Consider the following 26,206-nt stretch of genomic DNA (forward strand, 5'->3'; position numbering starts at 1 on the left):
GGCTGGAGTGCAGTGGCACGATCTTGGCTCACTGCAAGCTCTGCCTCCCGGGTTCACGCCTTTCTCCTGCCTCAGCCTCCTGAGTAGCTGGGACTACAGGCGCCCGCTACCACGCCCAGCTAATTTTTTGTATTTTGAGTACAGACGGGGTTTCACCATGTTAGCCAGGATGGTCTTGATCTCCTGACCTCGTGATCCACCCGCCTCGGCCTCCCAAAGTGCTGGGATTACAGGCGTGAGCCACCGCGCCCAGCCACAGCTATCCATACTTCTAACCCCTCCCCCACCTTCTACCAAAGCCATGCCAAGCGTCAGCTGCATCAGCCTGGTGCCCTATTAATAAGACTGTCAAAAAGAGGTCTTTGCCCTTCATGTTGTCTGCCTGCTTCTCCACTACCACTCAAAGTCCTTTCCCCCTTCAAATCACATGAGGACTGCGGGTAGGCACTGGGGGGACCTGGCCACATCTGGAAACGGCTGCGTCTAAGTTCCCTGTGAAAATAGAAGAGTCGAAAGGCATTGGCAGGGTTATGGGGAACACCAAGGGAGGAGCTTCCCCACCTCCTCCTAGTAACCTGAACCTCCCTGCCTGCTGATCCCCAGAGTATAAATAATCCCCTGGTGAACTGGCAGTAACCCTTGGGGGTTAGCGCCAAGATTCTCACCCCAAAGCCCAAGGAAGGAGGCAGGCAAAATGGATAGAAGGGCTTTTATTTACAGGAAAGGAGGACAGATGAGGATTTAAGTGTCCAGTGCTCCCAGCTCTAGTTGGTAAAGGGAAATGCAGTGTTATCTCTTCTTTTGCTGGCGACCTGTAAAGGAGCAATATTAAACATAAGTGTTTGTTCCAGCTCCTGCTTTCTGCAAAGGCACTCTTCTCCTTTCCACTACCTTAGGCAAACTCATAAATTGGTAGTGTCTTAGGCCACCTTACAGGCCCATCCCACATTAACAAAACAAAACAAGAAACCACACCACAAATAAAATTACGATACCTCTAAACAAGTATGATTATCTCTAGCATCCTTTCTACCTCTCTACTGGCCCATATTTGGGGCAGGGGGAGTTTTCTGTCTACTTTCTGATCACTGTTGGGATTTGAACTTCTCATATGAATAGCTCTTTGGTAGCACCCTGGGCTATTAGTCATTAGGTCTGCTTTCAGGAGGATCCACCAATTTCTGCACTTCCCTGCCCACTCCACACATCATGTTACTCACGTAGTTCATTGTTCCGGGTCATGGCCTGGGCTGCCCGAGCTCGTGGCCCCTGCTGCGTAAAGTGGTAGCCAAAGCGGACAATAGAGGGACACTGCTCCAGCACAGTGGCCATCTCCATCTCCACTGCATCACCAGGCCACTGGCGCTGGGGGAGGGAGAGGCAAAAGCTGACAGTCACCTTCTCTGGGCTGTTTACCATCCCAGACCACAGACCCCTTTGGGAGGTCAAAGAAGCTTGTTTCTCCACAGTGGGTGAAGAGAGACACTGACATGGCTTCCCTCATAGAGACAATGAAGAGGATAATTCAAACAAGATTAAGTAAGCTACCTGCTCCACTGGCTGGCTCAGGGAAGAGACTCAATGAGACTGAATGCTAACATCAGGGGAAGGGAATGCTGACCTGATTGTCTACACGGAGCTCAGTGAGTGTGGCATTTTCCCGAACTGCTTTCAGCACAGCCATGAGTCCTGTGCTGCTAATGAAGTTGGATTCGATGTTTAGGCTCTGGAGGCTACGATTCTCACGCAACATGTCAGCCACTGCCTGGGTAGTAGGGACTTGGGTTAGGATTAGGGAACAGTTTCACAGATGACTGAGGAAAGAAAGAACAGGAGCAAGAGGGAAACACAGCTCTTTGAGAAGAGTCTTTCAGGAGCTGTAAATGGAGCTAGAGGGATACAGAAAGCAGGGCGGATAGCACGGGAAAGCAGGGAGGTGAATGTGCAGTGGGACTGGCAGTGTTAGAGAGGGTTGAGAGTTATGAGCCATAGCACTGAAGGTAGGAGTCTCCATGAGGGCTGCCCTAAGAAGGCATGATGAGAATAGCACTCCCTAGCAAAACCCTTTATGACAGCCATGCAAGGGGCGCATGTAAGATGTGGGGAGAGGGCTGGGGATGTCAACTAGCCTTACATTGGCGATGGGGTCACCACTCCTCGTGGCTACCAGACTGAAGCTCCGCACATAGGTATTTGCCTTCATTGCCTCACACAGCTCACTTAGCATGGGTATTGGGATGTCCTACCAGAGGGGAATAGGAGATGGTGGGCTAAGGGACTCTCGGATGTCAGTGGTTATCCGGTGTTATGGTTTGGAGGATGCAAGTCAAATACCTGTATATTATTCAGGTTCACCTCCTCCAGCTCCTTGTCATTGCTTCGGACCCTCTTTAGTATCTCCTCAATGTTTGTGGGATTTGGGGGTTCATCTGGCACTGGCTTATACTTGTCAGGCTGTACCACACCTAGTAAGTGAGGGCAGGAAGGGAACCCCAACATGTTCCCCATAATCTCCGCCCCATTGGTTTTCTTTTCTTTTTTTTTTTTTGAGATGGAGTCTCGCTCTATCCACCTAGGCTGGAATGCAGTGGCACAATCTCAACTCACAGCAGCCTTGACCTCCCCCCTCCTGGGTTCAAGAGACTCTTGTGCCTCTGCTTCCCAAGTATAATAGCTGGGATTACAGGCATGCAACCAGCTAATTTTTATACTTTTAGTAGAGACAAGGTTCCACCATGTTGGCCAGGCTGGTCTCGAACTCCTGACCTCAGGTGATCCACCCGCCTCAGCCTCCCTAAATGCTGGGATTACAGGCATGAGCCACCTCGCCTGGCACTCCACAGGTTTTCTTATCACTCATGCAGCATGTTCTCTCCCAGAATCATCAATTTCACCCTTTTCTACCTTCTCCCAGACACTAGGACTGCCTGCCCAGAGCCCTGGGGACCGTGCTCCCCAAACACACTCACTACTAATGCCTTCGGTGTTGCAGATTTCTCCACTGCAGAGGGCATCATAGTATTGCTTGTTGCTCATCAGTGTGTACATGTCTAGAATTGCTGGAGAGGGTAAGCAGAAGGGTCACAGGGAATGCAAAGGAAGGTGTTCCAAGCCTCCCTCCTACCTATTTCTGAATCTGCTGCATTTGTAAAGCCTGACCACTTACACTTTGCCAAAGAAGTTCCCCACCCTCTCTCAGCCCCTGGGGTCCTTTCCATAAACTTCTTAAGGCAGTAATTTCTAAAACATTGAGAAAGAGCTAAAGGAAGGTCCCTTATGAGCCACTAGAGGATAAAGGAGTCTGTAGAGACTCTCCTTTCAGCCAGAATGGTTCCACCTTTTTTCCCCCCGAGACGGAGTCTCGCTCTGTCCCCCAGGCTGGAGTGCAGTGGTGTGATCTTGGCTCACTGCCACCTCCACCTCCCGGGTTCAAGCCATACTTCTGCCTCAGCCTCCCAAGTAGCTGGGACTACAGGCGCATGCTGCCATGCCTGGCTAATTTTTGTTGTTGTTGTTTTGGTTTTTTGTTTTTTGAGACGGAGTTTTGCTCTGTTGCCCAGGCTGGAGTGCAGTGGCACTATCTCGGCTCACTGCAAGCTCAGCCTCCTGGGTTCACACCATTCTCCTGCCTCAGCCTCCTGAGTAGCTGGGACTACAGGCGCCCACCACCACGCCTGGCTAATTTTTTGTATTTTTAGTAGTGACGGGGTTTCACCATGTTAGCCAGGATGGTCTCGATCTCCTGACCTGGTGATCCGCCCATCTCGGCCTCCCAGTGTTGGGATTACAGGCGTGAGCCACCGCACCTGGCCAATTTTTTGTATTTTAGTGGAGACGGGGTTTCACTGTGTTGCCTAGGCTGGTCTTGAACTCCTGAGCTCAGGCAATCCACCCGCCTCGGCCTCCCAAGTGCTGAGGTTACAGGTGTGAGCCACGGCACCCAGCCCAATGGTTCCACTTTTATTTGCTCTTACAATCCCTGTAAAATTGCTCTTGAGGTGTTATTAAATTTAAAAATGAATAAATATATAAACAAACAAGAAAAGCTTGAAACTACTGCTTGAGGCTTTCTTAGACATCCACATTCTGGTTGAAGGCCTTCCTCACTAGTCCCATGTCATGGCTAGAATCCACCTGCCCCGATCCTCTCACCCTCAACTTCCTACAGCTACCCACCTGCAATGTCACACATTTCAGCATCTGTGGCATGTGCCAGTGCCTCCTCCAGCTCAGGCTCCAGGGTGATCTGCTCCTCTGCTGGGATTTCCCTCTTGGGCTGAATATAGGGTTTCCCTGATGGGGAGATGAAGGATGGTTCAGGTAGAGGTAATTTCTCCCAAGATCCTGGCCTCCAGGTTTCTTTCCTTCTCCAGGAGGTAGAATGCTGGGTCACGAGGGGACACTGGAAAGCCTGAATCCTCTACAAGCTCAGGAGTCCTTAGTCCCCTGATCTCTCAAGAACTGAAGAGTACGGGGCCGGACGCGGTGGCTCACACTTGTAATCCCAGCACTTTGGGAGGCCGAGGCGGGTGGATCACGAGGTCAGGAGATCGAGACCATCCTGGCTAACACGGTGAAACCCCGTCTCTACTAAAAATACAAAAAATTAGCGGCTGGGCATGGTGGCTCTTGCCTGTAATCTCAGCACTTTGGGAGGCCAAGGTGGGCTGATCACGAGGTCAGGAGATCGAGACCATCCTGGCTAACATAGTGAAACCCCGTCTCTACTAAAAACACAAAAAAATTAGCCGGGTGTGGTGGTGGGCGCCTGTAGTCCCAGCTACTCGGAGGGCTGAGGCAGGAGAATGGCGTGAACCCGGGAGGTGGAGCTTGCAGTGAGCCAAGATTGCACCACTGCACTCTAGCCTGGGCGACAGAGTGTGAGACTCCATCTCAAAAAAAAAAAAAAAATTAGCAGGGTGTGGTGGCGGGCGCCTGTAGTCCCAGCTACTTGGGAGGCTGAGGCAGGAGAATGGCGTGAACCTGGGAGGCAGAGCTTGCAGTGAGCCGAGATCGCGCCACTGCACTCCAGCCTGGGAGACAGCGAGACTCCGTTTCAAAAAAAAAAAAAAAAAAAGAACTGAAGAGTGCAAGCTGGCATTTAAGTGTCAGGGCATCTGAGTCCCTAGGCTACTAGGAGCTGGAAAGTGAGAGGGAAGCTGGAGTGGGGACAAGTGAGAGACAGCACAGCCACTTGGGTTCTACAAGGCATGGATGTCAGGGTCCCCATACCCTTCTTCTCGCCTGTGAAGGGCACCAAGTCATCACGCTCTTTGACTTCTAGTGCCTGTTGCTCCAAGTACTGCAAAAGGGCCTCTCGGTCCAGTGGCCCCGTTGGGCTCTTCTTTGTCTGGTCACGTTGTCTTAGTCCAGCTGGCAGGAGCATGTTCTTAGGGATGAGTTTTGGGGAGCAAGTCAGACCTCCCCTCTGACCTAGGTACTGCTAGGTCTCCCTAAAACATCTCCAGACACCTTTCCCCTGGCCTTCTTAGGACTCTTGGTCCTGTAGCAAACCCTATTCTCAGCCACCCAGAGCCCAACACCCTTCCCAAATGCCTGGGACTGCCCCTGGTTCCCTGTGCTGGAGCCCCTACCTCAGGGTCCATCTCCTGTAGCTCACAGTCCAGCTGTTCTAGCTCCTCAGGGCTCAAGGTCCTTAGGATCTCATCTTCATCTATGTCTCTGTATTTCTCCAGTTCCTTCTGATATGATGACATGGTGGCCCCCACCCCCTCCCCACTGTATGGCACTCACAGAGCCTGGGCAACATGGGACAAAAGGATGGACAATGGTAAGATGGACAGGGACACAGCAGGGACACAAAGAGACCAGCCAGGGGGGCAGAACATTGGCTTGGATTTCTTGGAGATTAGAAATCTAGTTGAAGATGGGGAGCCGGGAAGATTAGGTTGTTTAGAGTTAGAACTAGAGTCTCCTTTCTGCTTCCCCAGCTTCCAGCCACCCTGGATGGGGATCCCAGACATCTAAGCTGGGTTTGTCTTCCCACGGTATGACAGAGAAATCCTGGCAGCACCCCTCTCCTATAACCTCACTTGTCAGTGCCTTCGCCCTAACACAGCTGCCGGAAGCCCTGCCAACACAGCTGGTCCCATGCCCAGTTCCTATTGAAAGGGGATGAGGGGTGGGGGAATAGAGAGCTTCAGGGAAATTCCTCCTCTCCTCCTCATAATCCAGCCTTTTTCCTAAACCGGATAAAAAAAGCAAGGACAATGGGGTGTAAGGGGAAGAGAGAGTCTCTTACCCAATCCTCATTTCCCTTTCATTGTGGGGGATCAAGATTTCACTTTTTGTGTTTGCTAAAATTTGAAGTCTTAAGGGAAAGCAAGGGCTCGGAGCAGTTGGGGGACTTCCAGGTTGGGGGAAGGGTAGTAAGGCCTCTGGAGAAGGGACTGAGTCCCCATAATCTGTCCCTTGCTTTGGACAGGAAGGTGACACCAGACCAATGGGTGTAAATGGGGTAAAGTTTTTTTAAAACCAGTGGGAATATTAAACTCGCACAATTTTGTACAATATAAGATACACACAAGAAGCTATACATACACACCATGCTGAATATGAAAGATCCAGAAAGTATGTGAGACACTCACATCAACAATGTAAACTATACACAGTTAAGGGGTAGGACGGCACAGTGGCAGAAATATACACTGAGTGACAGAGACAGGGACACACTCCACATCATTCCCCATAGGAACCACTCTTCTCCTCCCATCTCCCACCGGACTCTCATCCATAAGCCCCCTGTCTTCCCCACCTACCAGTCCTGGTGGTCACCTCCCTTCTCACCTCCCCTGTGTCAGTACGTCTGTCTGTTCTACTACAGCACTGTCCCAGCAGCAGGAGGAGCCCAGTGCCGGGGGAGAGGGTGGGGGAACAGTGAGCTCAGCATTTTATTATTTTAGCTCTGGCCAGGTGGGGGGTAGTGGGAGATCACATATACACAGCCCCCATACCCTGCCCAGCCCTGAGAGCCTCTAGTGGTCATTAACAGCCATGGCATCTCCTCCACTTCCCTTCATACAAGCCCCAGTCCGAGACATCGGAGTTCAACTAGAATCAGCCAGTTCCTTCTTATTTGGTGCCTGCTGTATTCAAAACGGTGAGTGTAAAGTGATAGGAGGGTCAATACAAGGATGTGTTTTGGTGTGCAATTTTCAGATGTTTATAATTTAGTTGGAGGAATGAGCTCATAATAAATGCTATCAAATAAAGACCCAAATATATTCAGGTATTCATAAATACTTCTTGCTCCCAACTCTAGACTGGACACCAGACAAAAGGGATCTTTCTATTTTATTAGATTAAAAAACACAACGAAACCTGTAAGAACTAGGGGAAAAGGAAAAAGAAATAGATTAGGCAAAGATCAGAGGTGACAAAGGGGAGAAGCAGGGAGAGGAAATGGAACAGCAAGGGCCCCAATCATGGCAGGAAAGAAGTTTCTGAGGACTAGACATCTCTTCATTTAATGACAATTTTCTGGCGCAAGGCTCGGGGCCCAGAGCCAGGGAGGGGCTCAGGAGGTGGCGGGCCGGGGCCCAGGGCTGAGGCAGTAGGCGGCAGTCCATGGGCAGTAATGTACTTCTTGTAGGCCTCACGAATGATCTTGAAGGCTCGAGCAGTGGCATAGGGTATGTCTGTAACAGGGTCCCGGTATAGGGCTGGACGATGGGTCACTGGACAGACCTCCCGAACAGGGACTTTTGGGGGCCGCCCTTGGGGGAACCATTCTTCGAAAGTTGCATCATCACTAAAAGTGATGAAGGTACGTGAGCAACGAGCAGGGGGGGTGACGGGTCCAGTCCCAGCATGAGGAGTCAATGCAGATGCCGAGGGAACAGGATCGAGTCTGAGGACAAAAGACAGAAAAACACAAAGAGCTGAGGAGAGAAGACAACAGATATAGAAAGAAGGAAATCAGGCTGGGTGCAGTGACTCATGCCTGTAATTCCAGCACTTTGGGAGGCTGAGGCAGGCAGATGACGAGGTCAGGAGCTCGAGACCAGCCTGACCAACAAGGTGAAACCCCGTCTCTACTAAAAATATAAAAATTAGCCAGGCGTGGTGGCGGATGCCTGTAATCCCACTACTCAGGAGGTTGAGGCAGGAGAATCACTTAAAGCCAGGAGGCGGAGGTTGCATTGAGCCAAGATCGTGCCATTACACTCCAGCCTGGGTGACAGAGTGAGACTCCATCTCAAAAAAAAAGAAAGAAAGAAAGAAGGAAATCAGAGAGATGAGGAAAGAGAAAAAGGAGGCAGGGTGTTGGGAACATTCTGAGGAACCTACTAAGTGATTGATGGGAAAAGAAAGCTAGGCCAGAAGGAAAAACAGGAAAGAGAAGAAGAGAGAAGCTAAAAGAAAAAGGAGTAAGAAAGAAATAAGCTGGGCTGGACGCAGTGGCTCACACCTGTAATCCCAGCATTTTAGGAAGATGAAGCGGGAGGATTACTTTAACCCAGGAATCTGGGCAACACAGCGAAACCGTCTCTACAAAAAATACAAAAATTAGCATGTGTGGCTGTACTCCCAGCTACTTGGGAGGCTAAGGTGGGAGGATCGCTTGAGCACAGGAGGTGGAGGTTGCAGTGAGCCGAGACTGCACCACTGCATTCCAGCCTAGGCGACAGAGTGACACTGTGTCTCAAAAAAAAAAAAAAAAAGAAAAAGAAAATGCGCTGAAGGGAGTGAAGAATCTGAAAGAAATCTCCGAGTGTTAAGGAGAGCTGTGTGAGAAAAGCAAGCAAAATGGGGCCAAGAGAACATGAGCTGAATATACAATCTCTTTTCCTCTTGAGATTCACTCACCCTTCTATGTCAACGTTCTCTTCCTTGGGGCCTGGCTCCCCAACAAGTGGCACTGTCACTGAATGATAGGTGATTATGGGCCCAGGGCACTTCCGCTTCTTATGAACCTGCTTCTTTTTGTCAGCCTCGAGCCGCTCATATGTCTCTTTAGGGTCAAAGGAAGAAATGAGGGGATGATCAGAATGTCCCTTTTTCCCACATCCCAGTACTGTCCCACGATCTCTCAATTATCTTCCTGGCTATCTAGTCACTGCCAACTACCAGAGACAACTATGGAAGTCCCCTAAGGCCCTCTGGCACCTCCCATTTTGTAAGTTTTCTGCTTATAAGTTTTTTCTTGACATCTTCTCTGCTCATTTCTCAAGTACACCTGGGCCCTCTATAGTACCTCAGAGTTGGAAGGTACCCCTTGATGAGGAGCTTATTTGCTTTCCCAGATACCAAAATATCCTCTACAAATGCCCTGTCAATTCACTCCTACAGCTGGGTGTGCTGGCACACGCCTGTAATCCCAGCTACTTGGGAAGCTGAGGTGGAAGGATTGCTTGAGCCGGGGAGGCGGAGGTTGCAGTGAGCTGAGATGGCACCACTGCACTCCAGCCTAGGCAGCAGAGTGAGATCATATCTCCAAAAAAAAAAAAAAAATTAACAAAGTAGGAAATTATATTTAAATATAGAGATTTCTGGTCGCTCTTAAACAAGAAAATCTGGCAACCCTGGGTCTGCATTCTTACAGGGGAACAATTAGCTGAGCTGAGTAACTGTTCCTCCTTTCAGGCACTCCTCTCCAGTTCACCACCATCCCTCTGGCTGGCTGCACACTTCATGTTACCTGCCTGGTCTCCGTGACACTGCTCTGCGGTGATGCCCTATTGGTATATATGTCTCCTCCTTAAGGGCAGTGACTATAACTCATATTGCCTAAATATTATCAGGGTGATACAGCATTTTCCACATTACAGGCACTCATTAAATACTTGTTAATGAATAAATGAATCAAGGCCGGGCACAGTGTCTCATGCCTGTAATCCCAGCACTTTGGGAGGCCGAGGTGGGTGGATCACCTGAGGTCAGGAGTTCAAGACCAGCCTGACCAACATGGTGAAACCCCGTCTCTACCAAAAATACAAAAACCATCCGGGTGTGGTAGCACATGACTATAATCCCAGCTACTTGGGAGGCTGAGACAGAAGAATTGCTCGAACTTGGGAGGCAGAGGTTGAAGCAAGATTGCGCTATTGCACTCCAACATGGGCAATAAGAGCAAAACTGTCTCAAAAAAATAAATAATTTTAAAAATTTTAAAAAAGGGCCAGGCTTTTTTTGGTGGCTCACACCTGTAACCCCAGCACTTTGGGAGGCCAAGGTGTGCGGATCATGAGGTCAGGAGATCAAGACCATCTTGGCCAACATAGTGAAACCTCATCTCTACTAAAAATACAAAAAATTATCTGGGCATGGTGGTGCGCACCTGTAGTCCCAGCTACTCTGGAGGCTGAAGCAGGAGAATCGCTTGAACCCAGGAGGCGGAGGTTGCAGTAAGCCGAGATCGCGCCACTGCACTCCAGCCTGGGCAACAGAGTGCGACTCTGTCTCAAAAAGATAAATAAATAAATAAATAAATAAAAAAAAAGAGGCCAGGTGCAGTGGCTCATGCCTGTAATCCCAGCACTTTGGGAGGCGGAGGTGGGCGGATCACAAGGTCAGGAGATCGAGACCGTCCTGGCTAACACGCTGAAACCCCGTCTCTACTAAAAATACAAAAAATTAGCTGGGCGTGGTGGCGGGCACCTGTAGTCCCAGCTACTCGGGAGGTGGGGGCAGGAGAATGGCATGAACCCAGGAGGCAGAGCTTGCAGTGAGCTGAGATTGCGCCATTGCACTCCAGCCTGGGCAACAGAGCAAGACTCCGTCTCAAAAAAAAGAATCGCCAGGCGTGGTGGCTCATGCCTGTAATCCCAGCGCTTTGGGAGGCTGAGGTGGGCAGAGCACCTGAGGTCGGGAGTTCGAGACCAGCCTGACTAACATGGAGAAACCCCGTCTCTACTAAAAATACCAAATGAGCCAGATGTGGTGGTGCATGCCTGTAATCCCAGCTACCGGGAGGCTGAGGCAGGAGAATTGCTTGAACCTGGGAGGCGGAGGTTGTGGCGAGCCAAGATCATACCATTGCACTCTAGCCTGGGAAACAAGAGTGAAACTCCGTCTCCAAAAACAAAACAAACATACAAAAAAAAAAAGAATCAAAATATTCTTCGTCCCCTTCCTCTGAATGAACTCCAGATTTCTGTGTCCTTAAATACGGTTACGATGAACACAATCCCCTAAAGTCTGACCATAAAAAGAGTACTCTGGAGGCTGGGTGCAGTGGCTTACGCCTGTAATTATAGCACTTTGGGAGGCCTAGGCAGGTGGATTACCCAAGGTCAGGAGTTTGAGACGGACCTGGCCAACATGGTGAGACCCTGTCTCTACTAATAATACAAAAATTAGCTGGGCGTGGTGGCTTGGGCCTGTAATCCCAGCTACTCGGGAGGCTGAGGCAGGAGAATCGCTTGAACCTGGGAGGCGGAGGTTGCAGAGAGCAGAGATTGTGCCATCGCACTCCAGCCTGGGCGACAGAGCGAGACTCCGTCTCAAAAAAAAAAAAAAAAAAAAGAGTACTCTGGAAACCCTTCCAATGATTGAACCTCTCTTGCACTTGAACTGTTTGATAATACTGCTTTCTCTCCCCTGAGCTAGTCTTCCAACCCCTCAACCCGTTTACTTTCTTTTTCTTTTTTTTTGAGACAGAGTCTTGCTCTGTCACCAGGCTGGAGTACAGTGGCGCGATCTCGGCTCCCTGCAACCTCCCCCTCCCACGTTCAAGCAATTCTCCTGCCTCAGCCTCCTGAGTAGCAGGGACTATAGGCACGCGCCACCATGCCCAGCTAATTTTTGTGTTTTTAGTAGAGACGGGGTTTCACCATGTTGACCAGGATGGTCTGGAACTCCTGACCTCGTGATCCGCCCACCTCAGCCTCCCAAAGTGCTGGGATTACAGACATGAGCCACCACGCCTGGCCCAACCCCTCTACTTTCAAACACTTGCCTACACCCTCTGGAACTCGTGCTCTGTAATCTGCCAACTCATCTATATCCTCAAGCTCCTCACTCAGCATTCCTTCCGTGACTTGCCTTAACAGAAACCTGGTCATTCACTGAGGCCACCACTCCTCTCTGCAGACCTCTGGTGGAGGTTGCTCATTCTCTTACATCCCTACAGGATATACCTGTGTCCTACTGGACCCCACCCTGTAGCTTTCAGATCACTACTTTTCTGCCTACCAGCAAACTCTCTTCTCTTTTGAGACCTGTGCCAAGAGTCTAGATTACCTTCTCTCCTTCCTAGTCATGGTCACTCCCTCACTCACTGAAGACTTTGGCAGTGGTTTCCACTCTTCGTCTCTACCCCAATTCCCATCATCTTAGGGTCACCCTGGTGACTTCGAAGTGCACTTGGGTAGCCCCTTCAACACTGCATGGCCACACTTTATCACCTCATCTCTAACAACCTTCTTTTCCATGTCACTTTAATTTTTTTTTTGAGTCTCACTCTGTTGCCCAGGCTGGAGTATAGTGACATGATCTCCACTCACTGAAACTTCCACCTCCTGGTTTCAAGTGATTCTCCTCAGTGATTATCAGCCCCCTGAGTAGCCAGGACTACAGACATGCACCACCATGCCTGGCTAATTTTTTGTATGTTTAGTAGAGACAGGGTTTCACCATGTTGGCCAGGCTGGTCTTGAACTCCTTACCTCGTGATCCGCCTGCCTTGGCCTCCCAATGTGCTGGGATTACAGACATGTGCCACCACGCCCAGTCACATTTTCCTTTTTAAATCACGCTTAGGTTGCTCAGTGTATCATTTCAATCACTTCAGTCACTCTCTTGTCAATAATTCCCTTGCCCTGATCTGGACTGCTGAGTGCTACTGGAGAAAAATAACAGCACAGACTGGAACCACCATAAATTCATGGTCCTAGCCTTCAGCAGGTCCCTCAATACTGCTCAATATCCCACATCAATAACTATTTAAATGCTCCTCAGTCTCCTCAAGCTTCCAGCTGTATCCTTAATGTTTGACAGATGGTGCTGCATAATGAAAAAGACATCAGGTGAGAACCACCGCGATGCCCTCCCTCTGGATTACAAACCTACAACTGTAAGCCACATTTTTAAATAGAGACAGGGGTCTCACTATGTTGCCCAGGCTGGTCTTGAACTCCCGGGCTCAAGCGATCCTCCTTCCTTGGCCTCCCAAAGTGCTAGGAGCCACTGCACTCGGCTAAGCCACTGCACTCGGCTAAGCCACACTTTCTTTCTTTCTTTTTTTTTTTTTTTTTTTAAAGACAGAGTTTCACTCTTGTTACCCAGGCTGGAGTGCAATGGCACGATCTCGGCTCACTGCAACCTTCGCCTCCCGGGTTCAAGTGATTCTCCTGCCTCAGCCTCCCAAGTAGCTGGGATTACAGGCATGTGACACCACACTCAGCTAATATTTTGTATTTTTAGTAGAGACTGGGTTTCTCCATGTTGGTCAGGCTGGTCTCGAACTCCTGACCTCAGATGATCCGCCCGCCGCAACCTCCCAAAGTGCTGGGATTACAGGTGTCAGCCACAGCGCCCGGCCACCACACTTTCTTTCTCCCTTCCCCCATCTAAAGCCAATTCCTCCACCATGCTGCTCTGGTTCCCAGCCTTGCCTCCCATCTCCAAAAACCTACACTATTAATAACCGTTTTTTCTTCTCTTTCTTTAAACTCAGTTGTTTCTCATGAAAGATATAATTTCTAATATCTTCGAATAAAATAAAAACAACTTTACCTTAATCTCAGACCCCTCTGTAGCTTCTATGCCCTCTTCTACCCTTCACAGCCAAGCTTGAAAAGTTTTGCTCCCCAATATACTTTGATATGACTTGGTCCCCAAAAAGTGCTAAGGTAATGTCTGACCTCTATCTCACCAAAACCAATGGGCACTTCTCAGTTCTACTAATCATCGTCTCAGCAGCAATTACTCTCTTGAGACATTCTCTTTCCTGGCATTTTTAACACAAACTCTCCTGGGTTTCTCCAACTCGTTGGTCACTTCCAGGCTCTTTTCTTTTTTTTTTTTTTTTTTTTTTTTTTTTTTTTTTTTTTTGAGACAGAGTCTCGCTCTGTCGCCTGGGCTGGAGTGCAGTGGCGCAATCTCGGCTCACTGCAACCTCCGCCTCCCGGGTTCACGCCATTCTCCTGCCTCAGCCTCCGAGTAGCTGGGACTACAGGCGCCTGCCACCGCGCCCGGCTAATTTTTTGTATTTTTTAGTAGAGACGGGGTTTCACCGTGGTCTCGATCTCGTGACCTCGTGATCCGCCCGCCTCGGCCTCCCAAAGTGCTGGGATTACAAGCGTGAGCCACCGCGCCCAGCCTTTCCAGGCTCTTTTCAAAGCTCCTCCTCTTGTATGAAACTATCACATTTTAGTGTCTGCAGGACTCTATCAGGCCTCTGTTTTCTCACTCTGAGCTTTCTCCCTCCATGCTCAGATGCACTCCAATATCATCAATTACCATCCATATTCTAAAGACTTCCAAATTTGTATTTTCAGCCCAGATCTCTTATTGGAACACCAGATTTGCATATTTAACTGACCTCTCATCACTGCATGAATTGCTCACAAACTCCTTAAATTCAACATGTTCAAAAATAAATTTATTTTTTCCCCACTGAACTTGCTCCTCCTTCAGGGTCTCCTAAGCCAGTTACTGATGTTGAAAACCTGGGAATTGCTGGGCGAGGTGGCTCAAGCCTGTAATCCCAGCACCTTGGGAGGGTGAGGCGGGTGGATCACCTGAGGTCAAGAGTTCAAGACCAGCCTGGACAACATGGTGAAACCCCCATCTCAACTAAAAATACAAAAAAATTAGCTGGGCATGGTGGCGGGCACCTGTAATCCCAGCTACTTGGGAGGCTGAGGCAAGAGAATCTCAAGCCCAGGAGGCGGAGCTTGCAGTGAGCTGAGATCACACCACTGCACTCCAGCCTGGGCGACAGAGTGAGACTCTGTCTCAAAAAAAAAAAAAAAAAAAGAAAAGAAAACCTGGAGGCCGGGCACGGTGGCTCACGCTTGTAATCCCAGCACTTTGGGAGGCCGAGGCGGGTGGATCACGAGGTCAGGAGATCGAGACCATGGTGAGACCCCGTCTCTACTAAAAATAAAAAAAAAAAATTACCCGGCCGTGGTGGCGGGCGCCTGTAGTCCCAGCTACTCGGAGGGGCTGAGGCAGGAGAATGGCGTGAACCCGGGAGGCAGAGCTTGCAGTGAGCCGAGACTGCGCCACTGCACTCCAGCCTGGGCGACAGAGCGAGACTCCGTCTCAAAAAAAAAAAAAAAAAAAAAAAACCTGGGAGTCATTCTCCTTACAGTGGTCCAAACCAATCAACGTGGACAAGGGATGCAGATTGTAACTACAGTAACATCAAGGTGACCTTGTTGCTTGTGATGGTTCTGTCATTACTTTATACGTTTTGAGGGACAGCTACTGCTTTAAAATACTTAATTGCTGTTATATAAATAAAGATTATATGTCCCACTTTAATACCAATATAATGAAAGAAAAAGTGATGAGAATATATCCTGAAGATGTTAGGGATGAGCTAAATCTTTTCTCAATCATTGTGTTCTTTTGGAGTCAAGTTATCTAAATTTCTTTCTTTCTTTTTTTTTTTTGAAACAGAGTCTTGCTCTGTCGCCCAGGCTGGGATGCAGTGGCGCAATTCTCGGCTCACTGCAAGCTCCGCCTCCTGGGTTCACGCCATTCTCCTGCCTCAGCCTCCTGAGCAGCTGGGACTACAGGCACCCACCACCATGCCTGGCTAATTTTTTTGTGTTTTTAGTAGAGATGAGGTTTCACCGTGTTAGCCAGAATGGTCTTGATCTGCTGACCTCGTGATCCACCCATCTCGGCCTCCCAAAGTGCTGGGATTACAGGTGTGAGCCACCGCGTCCGGCGAAGTTATCTAAATTTCAAAACTATTACTAATCTGGAATAGGATGGGTCCCAGATATTCCAGGTAAATAATCTCCCACTTCTGGGAAATCACATCTGGCTTATGCATATTCAATTATATATGGTTGGCCAAAAAAAAAAAAAAAGAGACAGAGAACAAAAAAAAAGGAGATTCAAGAAGAGAAAAATGGCCAGGCACGGTGGCTCATGGCTGTAATTCCAGCACTTTGGGAGGCTAAGGCAGGCAGATCATGAGATCAAGAGATCGAGACCATCTGGCTAACACAATGAAACCCTGTCTCTACTAAAAATACAAAAAATTAGCCGGACGTGGTGGCATGGGCCTGTGGTCCCAGCTACACGGGGGGCTGAGGCAGAAGAATCATTTGAACCTGGGAGGTGGAGGTTGCAGTGAGCCGAGATCGCGCCATTGCACTCAAGCCTGGGCGACAGAGCGAGACTCCGTGTCAAAAACAACAAAAAAAGAGAAAGAAAACATATTAAATACTGTGGGTGATTCCACATGCTATTTCACCCAGAAAGTATGTACTAAGAGGTGTGAATTTGCTGGTCCCTCAATTTATCATGTACCTTTCACGATACGAGACTCCTTACTACTCTATAAAGAAGTATATATTTTTGTATGATATACTACTGTACATGGTTCTATGCCTATAAACTGAAGAGGTTTTTTTTTTTTTTTTTTTTTTTTTTTTGAGATGGAGTATCGCTCTGTAGCCCTGGCTGGAGTGCAGGGGTGTGATCTCAGCTCACTGCAACTTCCACCTCCCAGGTTCAAATGATTCTCTTGCCTCAGCCTCCCAAGTACCTGGGATTACAGACATGTGCCACCATGCCCAGCTAATTTTTGTATTTTTGGTAGAGACGGGGTTTCACCATGTTGGCAAGGCTGGTCTGGAACTCCCAACTGCAAGTGATCCACCCACCTTGGCCTCCCAAAGTGCCGAGATTACAGGTATGAGCCACTGCGCTTGGCCCAAACTGAAGAGATTTTTAAAGCAATACCATAAAATGAAGAGATTTTTAAAGCAATTTATCTCATGAAGGACTAATCTGCTGACTTTACATTCTCATGATTATCATTAAAGTCAACATTATCACCCCCTGCTTTTTTATTTTTTTAGAGATGGGGTTTCACTATGTTGTCCAAGCTGGTTATGAACTCCTGGCCTCAAGTGATCCTCCTGCCTAAATTCCCTGAGTCATTAGGCATACACCCCATTTTATAAACAAGAAAAGCAAAATGTGAATAAGTAATTTACCTACAGACTTAAAGCAAGTGAATAGCAGAACGAGGATTTGACCTCAGTTCTATATAACTCTTATTTTATACCAAAGTACCTTAGCTTGTTCTTCAGAGTGCTTGTAACTGCCTAGATTCTTACACCTAATTACCTACTCTCTGCCATTTCTTCCTTCTGATTCCCTCATCCCAAATTTCCACCTCTCCAGTTCTTTGGTCCTCCAGGTCTCATGGTTTTTCTCATGCCCCTCAGCCCCTCTACCCACTTTTTCCGAAACCACAGACTGACCCAGTGAACGTAAATTAAGCTCTTCTGTGATCTTGGCCTCCCGGAGCAGTTCCTCCTGGGTCAGTGGCCGCTCACAGTGGGGCCCCTTTCGCCGTCTTGACTGGCCCTGCCTCTCCTGTACCCGAAGGAACGTTTGTCGTGTATGCTCAGCTGTAGACTGACGCATGGACTTCCGACCTGGAAGAGAGTGAGATAAGAAGAAATCTTTGAATTCATGTCCACCTATTTTATTTATTTTGAAATTTTGTGCTTGGAAATAATTTCTTTTCTTTTCTTTCCTTTTTTTTTTTTTTTTTTTTTTTTTTGAGAAGAATCTTGCTCTGTCGCCCAGGCTGGAGCACAGTGGCACGATCTCAGCTCACTCCAACCTCTGCCTCTTGGGTTCAAACAATTCCCCTGCCTCAGACTCCCAAGTGGCTGGGACTACAGGTGCATGCCACCACGTCCAACTAATTTTTTGTATTTTTAGTAGAGATGGGGTTTCATCATGTTAGCCAGGATGGTCTTGAACTCCTGACCTCGTGATCTGCCTGCCTCAGCCTCCCAAAATGCTGGGATTACAGGCACGAGCAACCGTACCTGGCCTGGAAATAATTTCAAACCTACAAAGTTGCAAGAATAGTACAAGGAATACTCATGTATCTTTTACCCCTATCACCTATTGGTAATATTTTGGTCCTTTTACATTTGTATGTGTGGTTTTTTTCTGAATGATCTAAATTAGGTAACTAAAGTTGTACACATCATGGCCTTTATCCCTAAATATTTCAGTGTGTATTTCCTAAGAATGAGGGTTTTCCTATCCATAGTAAGTTATCAACATCAGTAAATTTTTTCTTCTTTTTATTTTTTATTTTTGGAGGCAGAGTTTTGCTCGTTGCCCAGGCTGGAGTGCAATGGTGTGGCCTTGGCTCACTGTAACCTCCGCCTCCCTGGTTCAAGCAATTCTCCTGCCTCAGCCTCCCAAGTAGCTGGGATTACAGGGGCCCACCACCACACCTGGCTAATTTTTGTATTTTTATTAGAGACGGAATTTCACCATGTTGGCCAGGCTGGTACCGAACTCCTGACCTCAGGTGATCTACCCGCCTAGGCCTCCCAAAGTGCTGGGATTCTAGGAGTGAGCCACCGCACCCGGCAACAACAGTAAATTTAACACTGATATGATACTTTATCATCATATGCCAATTTTTCCAATTGACCCAAACATCCCTACTCACTGTCAGAGCCGTCATCTTGTAGTTCTAATGGCAGTAATGCCTTCTCTTCTCGGGCCTTCTGAGAGCTACCAGCCGGGGTGTTGACCTTTCGAGGCCTTAAGCTCTTGAGAGGCTCCTGAGGACAGATTGGAATCAGATACCAGGAACAGAAGAAGTAAGGAGAAATACGAGGATCTCAATGAGAGAAAACTAGCATTGCCAGAAATGGAAGTGGCGTAGGGAGTACTGGGACCTGATGAAAGAGAGAATAGGAATTGAGGAAATCCAAGACAACTAGGACTCCCCCTGTACCTTATAGGCCTTGGTGACTACTCGGCGCTTCCTTCTTGGCTCTTCTGCTTCTCCATCACTGGATGGTTCATCCCCTTCATCAATGTCAAAGTCAGAGTCGACTTCGTCCTCTGTGTCTGACTGGTCCCCTTGATACTCATCATCTCCGGATTCCTAAGGACACAGGGAGATGAGGGTTGGCTGGCAATGGAAGCCTTAATGCCCCTTCAGGAGAAACAGAATCTCTCAACTTTCTTGATAAGGGCTGCCCTACTCTCCTTCCGAATCCAGCCCTTCATTTTCCTCAGGCAAGAAAACTTTTTAGCTAATGGCCTTTGGCTCCAGTACCACCTCCTTCCAACATTAACCGATAGCCCTTTACCTGCAACACACTGTTAAGTACTGGGGAACAAAAGGATATGGTTTGGTCTCTACCTTCAGGGGCTTACAGTAAAGGGGAGAACATAATCTACTTTTTTTTTGAGATGTGGGTCTCAGCCAGGCTTGGTGGCTCACGCCTGTAATCCCAGCACTTTGGGAGGCCGAGATGGGCAGATCACTTGAGGCCAGGAGTTTGAGACCAGCCTGGCCAACATGGTGAAACTCTGTCTCTACTAAAAATACAAAAATTAGCTGGGCATGGTGACGCACACCTGTAGTCTCAGGCTACCTGGGAGGCTGAGGCAGGAGAATTGCTTGAACCCAGGAGGCATAGGTTGCAGTGAGCTGAGATAGTACCACTGCACTCCAGCCCGGGCGACAGGGCGAGACATAGTCTCAAAAAAAAAAGGATGAAGAGGACTTAAACTATAGTTGAAAACACTGTTAGTATTTAGACAGCCAAGAGAGAAGAAGGAATCATAGGCAGATGAAATAGCAGAAACAAAGGCGCAGAAATGGTAATGTGTACAGCATGTTTATGGAATAAGGATTTAGATCTAAGTAAAACTTTTCTCTGTCAAGAAACCTTGTTAGCCAACTGCGTTTGGCTCCAGCACTGCCTCCTTCCAACACTGATTGCACTGTAGGACTATATGATTTGAAAAGAAGGTTGCATTCCATTTATGGAGAAACTCAAATGTCGCGCTAATAAACACGATTTTAACCTGCAGGCCAGTGATTCTCAATCCCCTCCATCTCCTTATTTGTCCTACCATTGATAATCTTTGTTGAGGTAAACTAAAGTTACTGAGAGAAATATGTGTCATTCCTCAGGTGTGTTGGGACAGAAAAACAGCTGAGTACTGCTACTATGGATAATGGAGAGCCACTGAAGATTTAGGGGAGGGGTAACGGTATGTACAATGGGTATTTCAGAAAGCTCTGGAGGCAGTTAGATGGCCTGGAGTAGAGAACGTGAAGTACAGCCTAGACCTCAGGTGAACAGGCTAGGGCTAGAATGGCAGCCATTTTATAAAGAAAAGGGAAAAAAGCCACTTGAGGGAGAGGCAGTCAACTGGGCTGGGTGACACCTCACACATGTGGCTCTCTCTTCAATCAGTGATGCAGACTAATGGGCTAATCTTGGTACACATGATGCCAAAGCAAGCAAATAACACAGATGGTTGACACGGCAAGCCAGCCAGAGTTCAATTTTGCACTGATGACCATCATTTCCTCCTAACTGATGTTTGTAAAAGACAGCCTGGGAACACATTAATCCCCTCGGCTTTAATCTGGTATTAAGCCATATCACCAGAGGGTAGTAGATCAACCACACATTAGCTTAGTGCCCAATCAACATACTTGCACTAAATTAAGGATTTACTACCATTCCTTTGGCTTTTATTGAGAGTCATTAAGAGACATCACTAGATAAGAGAATGTTTGTATATCATCCATGAAAACCGTTACTTTTTATAATATAATGATATAATGATAAATGCTCCCTAGGATTTAAGGCTGAAAAAGTTTGTGTCTCTTGAAGAACTTGTATGCTTCTTACTAAAAAAAGAAATACAAGGTTTGGCTACCAGGAAGCTCACAGCTAAATTTAATATCAATTGCTATTACCATTTTAGCAGAGGTTCCTGGCACAATTACTTCTGATCTGTCTCTATTTTTACTGTTCTTACTTTTTGTTTATATTGTAAGCCTCCTTAAATCCTTTTTGGAAGCATGAAAGGTACATATTAAATAACAAGTCGTAAAATGACAGAAATAGGAAAATGGCCTTAGAGGAGGGATGAGAAAGTTCTATTTTAAACTAGTTGGTTAGGGCTGTGTCAGTAATGACTCTTGTCAGTGATGTGGGTTTTTTGTTTTTTTTTTGAGACAGAGTCTCGCTCTGTCGCCCAGGCTGGAGTGCAGTGGCACAATCCACTGCAACCTCTGTCTCCCGGGTTCAAGTGATTCTCCTGCCTTAGCCTCCTAAGTAGCTGGGATTACAGGCGCACACCACCACACCCAGCTAATTTTTTGCATTTTTAGTGGTGACAGGGTTTCACCATGTTGGTCAGGCTGGTCTCGAACTCCTGACCTCGTGATCCACCCGCCTCGGCCTCCCAAAGTGCTAGGATTATAGGCGTGAGCCACCGCACCCAGCCCCTAAGTCCTGTGGGTTCTATTCCTTAATTTCTCTTGAATCTTTGTTTCTCTACTGCCATGCCCCCTTCAAGCCATTCTCATTAGATAAGTAATCTTCCTAAAGTACAAATTTCATCCTGGAATTCTGATGACTCTTCTCAGTCCTCCGGATGAAGAGCAAAACTCCTTAACATAGCTCACAAGGCCCTAAATGATCTGGCCCATGCCTACTCCCTCCAGGCTTAACAATCTGTAGTCTCCTTCATGCTCTGGAGAATGAAAGTAGACTTGCAGGTCCTAGACCAGGATCTCAATGTCTTTACATACTCTCCCCAACCTGCTCTGTGGACTAACCTTTCTCCTTCTCCTGCTTTTCATCAAGCTAAGGTCTACTTTTCAAACTGTCCTCGGCTTAAACATCATCCCTCCAGGGATGCCTATCCTGATCAACAACTTTGGTTCAGATGTATTACCTTAATTAACACTCTTACACCTTGTTTTAGTCCTTATCACACATTTTTTGTTTGTTTGAGACGGAGTCCTGCTCTGTCGCCCAGGCTGGAGTGTAGTGGTACGATCTTGACTTACTGCAACCTCCTCCTCCAGGGTTCAAGCGATTCTCCGCCTCAGACTCCTGGGTAGCTGGGACTACAGGCGCACGCCACCACGCTTGGCTAATTTGTGTATTTTAATAGAGACGGGGGGTTTTTACCATGTTGGCCAGGATGGTCTCGATCTCCTGACCTTGTGATCCACCCACCTCGGCCTTCCAAAGTGCTGGGATTACAGGCGTGTAATCCGTGTGCCTGGCCAAAGCCACTGTGCCCGGCCCATCACACAGTATTTTAACTGTTAACCCAGCCAGTTACCCCACTGGAGCATGGAGTATGTAAGGACAGAGCACTGTTTTTAATATTCTGTTTCCCCAGAGCCTAAAACAACCTATTACCGATGGCATGCTCTGGGTACTCAACACATTTAATAAACGAGTAGGTTCAACTAATAAAAATTTAGCAAGTGGCAGCCCAGTCCGGACACCTCACACATAATGTTGAACAAAACAGACCATCTCTAACTTTATACAGTTTACAATGCAATAGAAAAGCATAAGCAAGTAAGCAAACCAAATCTAATTACAAATTGAAATATGTTCTGTGGAAGAAATCAATGGGGACACTTGTTAGGATAGTCAAGGAAGGGTTATCTTCTTGAGAAAACATTTACACTGAGACTTGAAAGCCGAAAAAGGAGTGGGCTAAGCTCCTCTACTTTTGGAGCGGTTCCTTTCCATGTCTCAGGTGAATAATCCAGCAGTGGGCCAACGAGTATACATCGAGCAACTGACTACTAGTATGTGTGTGCCTCGTGTATGCTGGACGTCAGAAGTACAGTGAGAGATGCAACCACGCAAGTACACGGTAGGTTTCTGCCGTTCTCTGTTCTCTGGAGTGCCTCCGGAGAGCTTCTCCGTCTGAGGCCCCTTTGACCCCATCCAGAGCTCTCCCTTCTAGGACTCCACACTATCCGTCCCCCCGCCTTGCCCCCCGGCTCCGATTCACCCAGGCCACTTGAGTATCAGCTCCCAGAGCTCCTCTCTATTCCCCGCCCTCTTCTTTGTCCGGGGTTTCTCCCTTCAGGGCTCCTCTTCGCTTCCTCCCCTCCCTTTTCCCAGGCCCGGATCTTGCCTCTGTGAAACCCCCATAAGTCGTCTGGTAGAACTCATCTTCCTCCTCTGCCTCCAAAAGCCCAGAAAGCCGGTTCCCAGCGGTCTTCCGGGGTGCCCGGCCCCCAGCCAAACTCATACCGCCTACCGAGACTGCGCCGCCACTCGCAGCCCCTCACCAGCTCGGTTCTGGGAGCTCGACGCTCGATACCACTACCTGCGGGTGGCCCCCAGCGGCGGAAGTCGGGCGTTTACAGGCAGAAGTAACAGAGTGTCGAGAGACTCCTAGTCCCACCCTCTAAACCCTCTTTACTCTTCAGCCTCTCCTACTGCTCCTGCGCGGAGCTTCTAGGCCGCTTGCCCTAGTACCAGATCTCCCTTGCTCAATGAGTCCACTTGGTGGTACGACGACCCCCATAACCCTAAGTCAACACATTTTCTTTTATTTATTTCTATTTTTAATATATATATGGTTTTTGGTTTTTTTTTGTAGGGACGGAGTCTCTCTCTGTCGCCAGACTGGAGTACAGTGGCGTGATCTCAGCTCACTGCAACCTCCGTCTCCCAGGCTGAAGCGATTCTCCTGCCTCAGCCCCCCGAGTAGCTGGGATTACAGGCGCCCGCCACCATGCCCAGCTAATTTTTGTATTTTTAGTAGAGACGGCTTTCACCATGTTGGCCAGGCTGGTCTCCAACTCCTGACCTCAGGTGATCCGCCCGCTTCGGCCTCCCAAAGTGCTGGGATTACAGGCGTGAGCCACCGCGCCTGGCTCACATTTTCTTTTAGAAGAGGTCATTCTCTCTGCTCCAGTCCGTTTTCTACACTGCTGCCAGTAGGAAACTTTCTAAAAACCCAGATTTTGCCACTCCTGTCCTCAAACATTTTTAATGGCTCCACATCATCTACGAGATAAAGTCCAAAATCCTTCAGGAAGAAAGCATAGTATTGTGGTTAAAAATACAGCCATAGACATTTATCTAAAGGAAAGGACATAATTCAACCTGAGGAAGCCAATTTAGGAAAAAAAACAAAAAACAAAAAGGAAATCAGTACATCCAAGAGACGTCTGCACTCCATATTTATGCACCCCCATATTTATTGCGGCACTACTTATAGTAGCCAAAATAGGAAATCAATCTCCGTGTCCAACAACAGATGAATAAAGGAAATAGGGTGTATATACACAATGGAATACTTTTCAGCCATTAGAAAGAACAAAATCCTGTCATTTGCAGCAACATGGATGGAACTGGAGGACATGTTAACTGACTTAAGCCACGAACAGAAAGTTAAACACTGCATGTTCTCACTCATATGTGGATGCTTTTAAAAAGTTGATTTAATAGAAGTGAAAAATAGAACAGATGATACTGGAGGCTGGGAAGAGCAGGGGGAAGGAAGGGACAGGGAAAGATTTGTTAAAAGACACAAAATTGTGGCTCACACCTGTAATCCCAGCACTTTGGGAGGCCAAGGGGGGTGGATCATGAGGTCAGGAGTTCACAACCAGCCTGGCCAAGATGGTGAAACCCCACCTCTACTAAAAATACAAAAATTAGCTGGTCGTGGTGGTGGGCGCCTGTTATCCCAGCTACTCGGGAGGCTGAGGCAGAGAATTGCTTGAACTCGGGAGGCAGAGGTTGCAGTGAGCCGAGATCGTGCCATTAGTACTCCAACCTGGGAAACAGCAAGACTCCGTCTCAAAAAAAAAAAAAAAGACAAAATTGGGCCTGGCACAGTGGCTCACACCTGTAATCCCAGCACTTTGGGAGGCTGAAGTGGGCAGATCCCGAGGTCAAGAGATTGTGACCATCCTGGCCAACATGGTGAAACCCCGTCTCCACTACAAATACAAAAATTAGCTGGGTGTGGTGGTGCACACCTGTAGTCCCAGCTACTCGGGAAGCTGAGGCAGGAGAATCGCTTGAACTCAGAAGGCAGAGGTTGCAGTGAGCTAAGATTGTGCCACTGCACTCCAGCCTGGCAACAGAGCAAGACTCCATCTCAAAAGAAAAAAAAAAAACACAAAATTACATTTTTTTTTGAGACAGGGTCTCTGTTGCCCAGGCTGGAGTGCAGCAGCAGGATCATGGCTCACTGCCTCCTTGACCTCCTGGGCTCAAGCTGTCCTCCCACCTTGGCTTCCCAAAGTGCTAGGATTACAGCCGTGAGCCACCACACCGGCCCCCAGTTACATTTGTTTGTTCGTTTGTTTGTTTGTTTGAGATAGGATCTCACTCTTGTCACCCAGGCTGGAATACAGTGATGCAATCACTGCTCACTGCAGTCTCGACCTCCTGGGTTCAAGTGATCATCGCACCTCAGCCTCCCGGGTAGCTGAAACTACAGGCTCATGTCACCACACCTGGCTAATTTTTTGTACTTTTTGTGGAGATGAGATTTCATCATGTTGCCCACGGTGATCACCTGGGCTCAAGTAATCCCCACTCCTCAGCCTCTCAATGTGCTGGGATTACAGGCGTGAGCCACCTCGCTTGGCCCCAAATTACATTTAGATAGGAGGAATAAATTCTAGTGTTCTTGGCCGGGTGCGGTGGCTCACACCTGTAATCCCAACACTTTGGGAGGCTGAAGTGGGCAGACCACCTGAGATAGGAGTTTGAGACTAGCCTGGCCAACGTGGCAAAACCCCATCTCTACTAAAAATACAAAAATTTTTTTTTTTTTTTTTTTGAGGTGGAGTCTCGCTCTGTTGCCCAGGCTGGAGTGCAGTGGCGCGATCTCGGCTCACTGCAAGCTCCGCCTCCCGGGTTCACGCCATTCTCCTGCCTCAGCCTCTCCGAGCAGCTGGGACTACAGGCGCCCGCCACCACGCCTGGCTAATTTTTTGTATTTTTAGTAGAGACGGGGTTTCACCATGGTCTCGATCTCCTGACCTCGTGATCCGCCTGCCTCGGCCTCCCAAAGTGCTGGGATTACAAGCGTGAGCCACCGCGCCCGGCCTTAAAAATACAAAAATTAGCCGGGCATGTTGGCGGGTGCCTGTTATCCCACCTACTTGGAGGCAGAGGCAGGAGAATCATTTGAACCCTGGAGGTGGAGGTTGCAGTGAACCAAGATCGCACCATTGCACTCCAGCCTGGGCAAC

General features: G+C 48.2%; 2 protein-coding genes across 4 annotated transcripts; both read right to left on the reverse strand.

Annotated features, from left to right (window-relative positions):
• Window positions 1-695: 695 nt before the first annotated feature.
• TMOD4 (tropomodulin 4) lies at window positions 696-7,174 on the reverse strand. The gene is made up of 9 exons (XM_063626366.1): window positions 5,595-7,174; window positions 5,233-5,389; window positions 4,177-4,293; window positions 2,970-3,059; window positions 2,335-2,465; window positions 2,135-2,242; window positions 1,622-1,765; window positions 1,221-1,365; window positions 696-812 (listed from the first exon to the last, which is right to left on the reverse strand). The coding sequence occupies exons 1-9, from the start codon at window positions 5,715-5,717 to the stop codon at window positions 790-792; spliced, it is 1,038 nt and encodes a 345-aa protein (XP_063482436.1). The 5' UTR covers window positions 5,718-7,174; the 3' UTR covers window positions 696-789.
• A 123-nt stretch (window positions 7,175-7,297) lies between these two features.
• On the reverse strand, window positions 7,298-23,351 carry VPS72 (vacuolar protein sorting 72 homolog). 3 transcript variants are annotated; one of them, XM_063626364.1, is made up of 7 exons: window positions 23,119-23,319; window positions 18,929-19,081; window positions 18,638-18,752; window positions 17,418-17,594; window positions 8,830-8,974; window positions 8,430-8,431; window positions 7,298-7,901 (listed from the first exon to the last, which is right to left on the reverse strand). In XM_063626364.1, exons 1-7 carry the CDS (start codon window positions 23,233-23,235, stop codon window positions 7,483-7,485), a joined length of 1,128 nt encoding a protein of 375 aa, XP_063482434.1. In that variant the 5' UTR covers window positions 23,236-23,319; the 3' UTR covers window positions 7,298-7,482. The 3 variants fall into 3 exon arrangements, with proteins under 3 accessions (XP_063482434.1, XP_063482433.1, XP_063482435.1); XM_063626363.1 differs by lacking the exon at window positions 8,430-8,431 and having other exon boundaries at window positions 7,298-7,870; window positions 23,119-23,351; XM_063626365.1 differs by lacking the exon at window positions 8,430-8,431 and having other exon boundaries at window positions 7,298-7,736; window positions 8,965-8,974; window positions 23,119-23,321.
• Between the last annotated feature and the right edge of the window lie 2,855 nt (window positions 23,352-26,206).

The sequence above is a fragment of the Symphalangus syndactylus genome, chromosome 12 (genome assembly GCF_028878055.3).
Source record: "Symphalangus syndactylus isolate Jambi chromosome 12, NHGRI_mSymSyn1-v2.1_pri, whole genome shotgun sequence".
Classification (NCBI taxonomy): Eukaryota; Metazoa; Chordata; class Mammalia; order Primates; family Hylobatidae; genus Symphalangus; species Symphalangus syndactylus.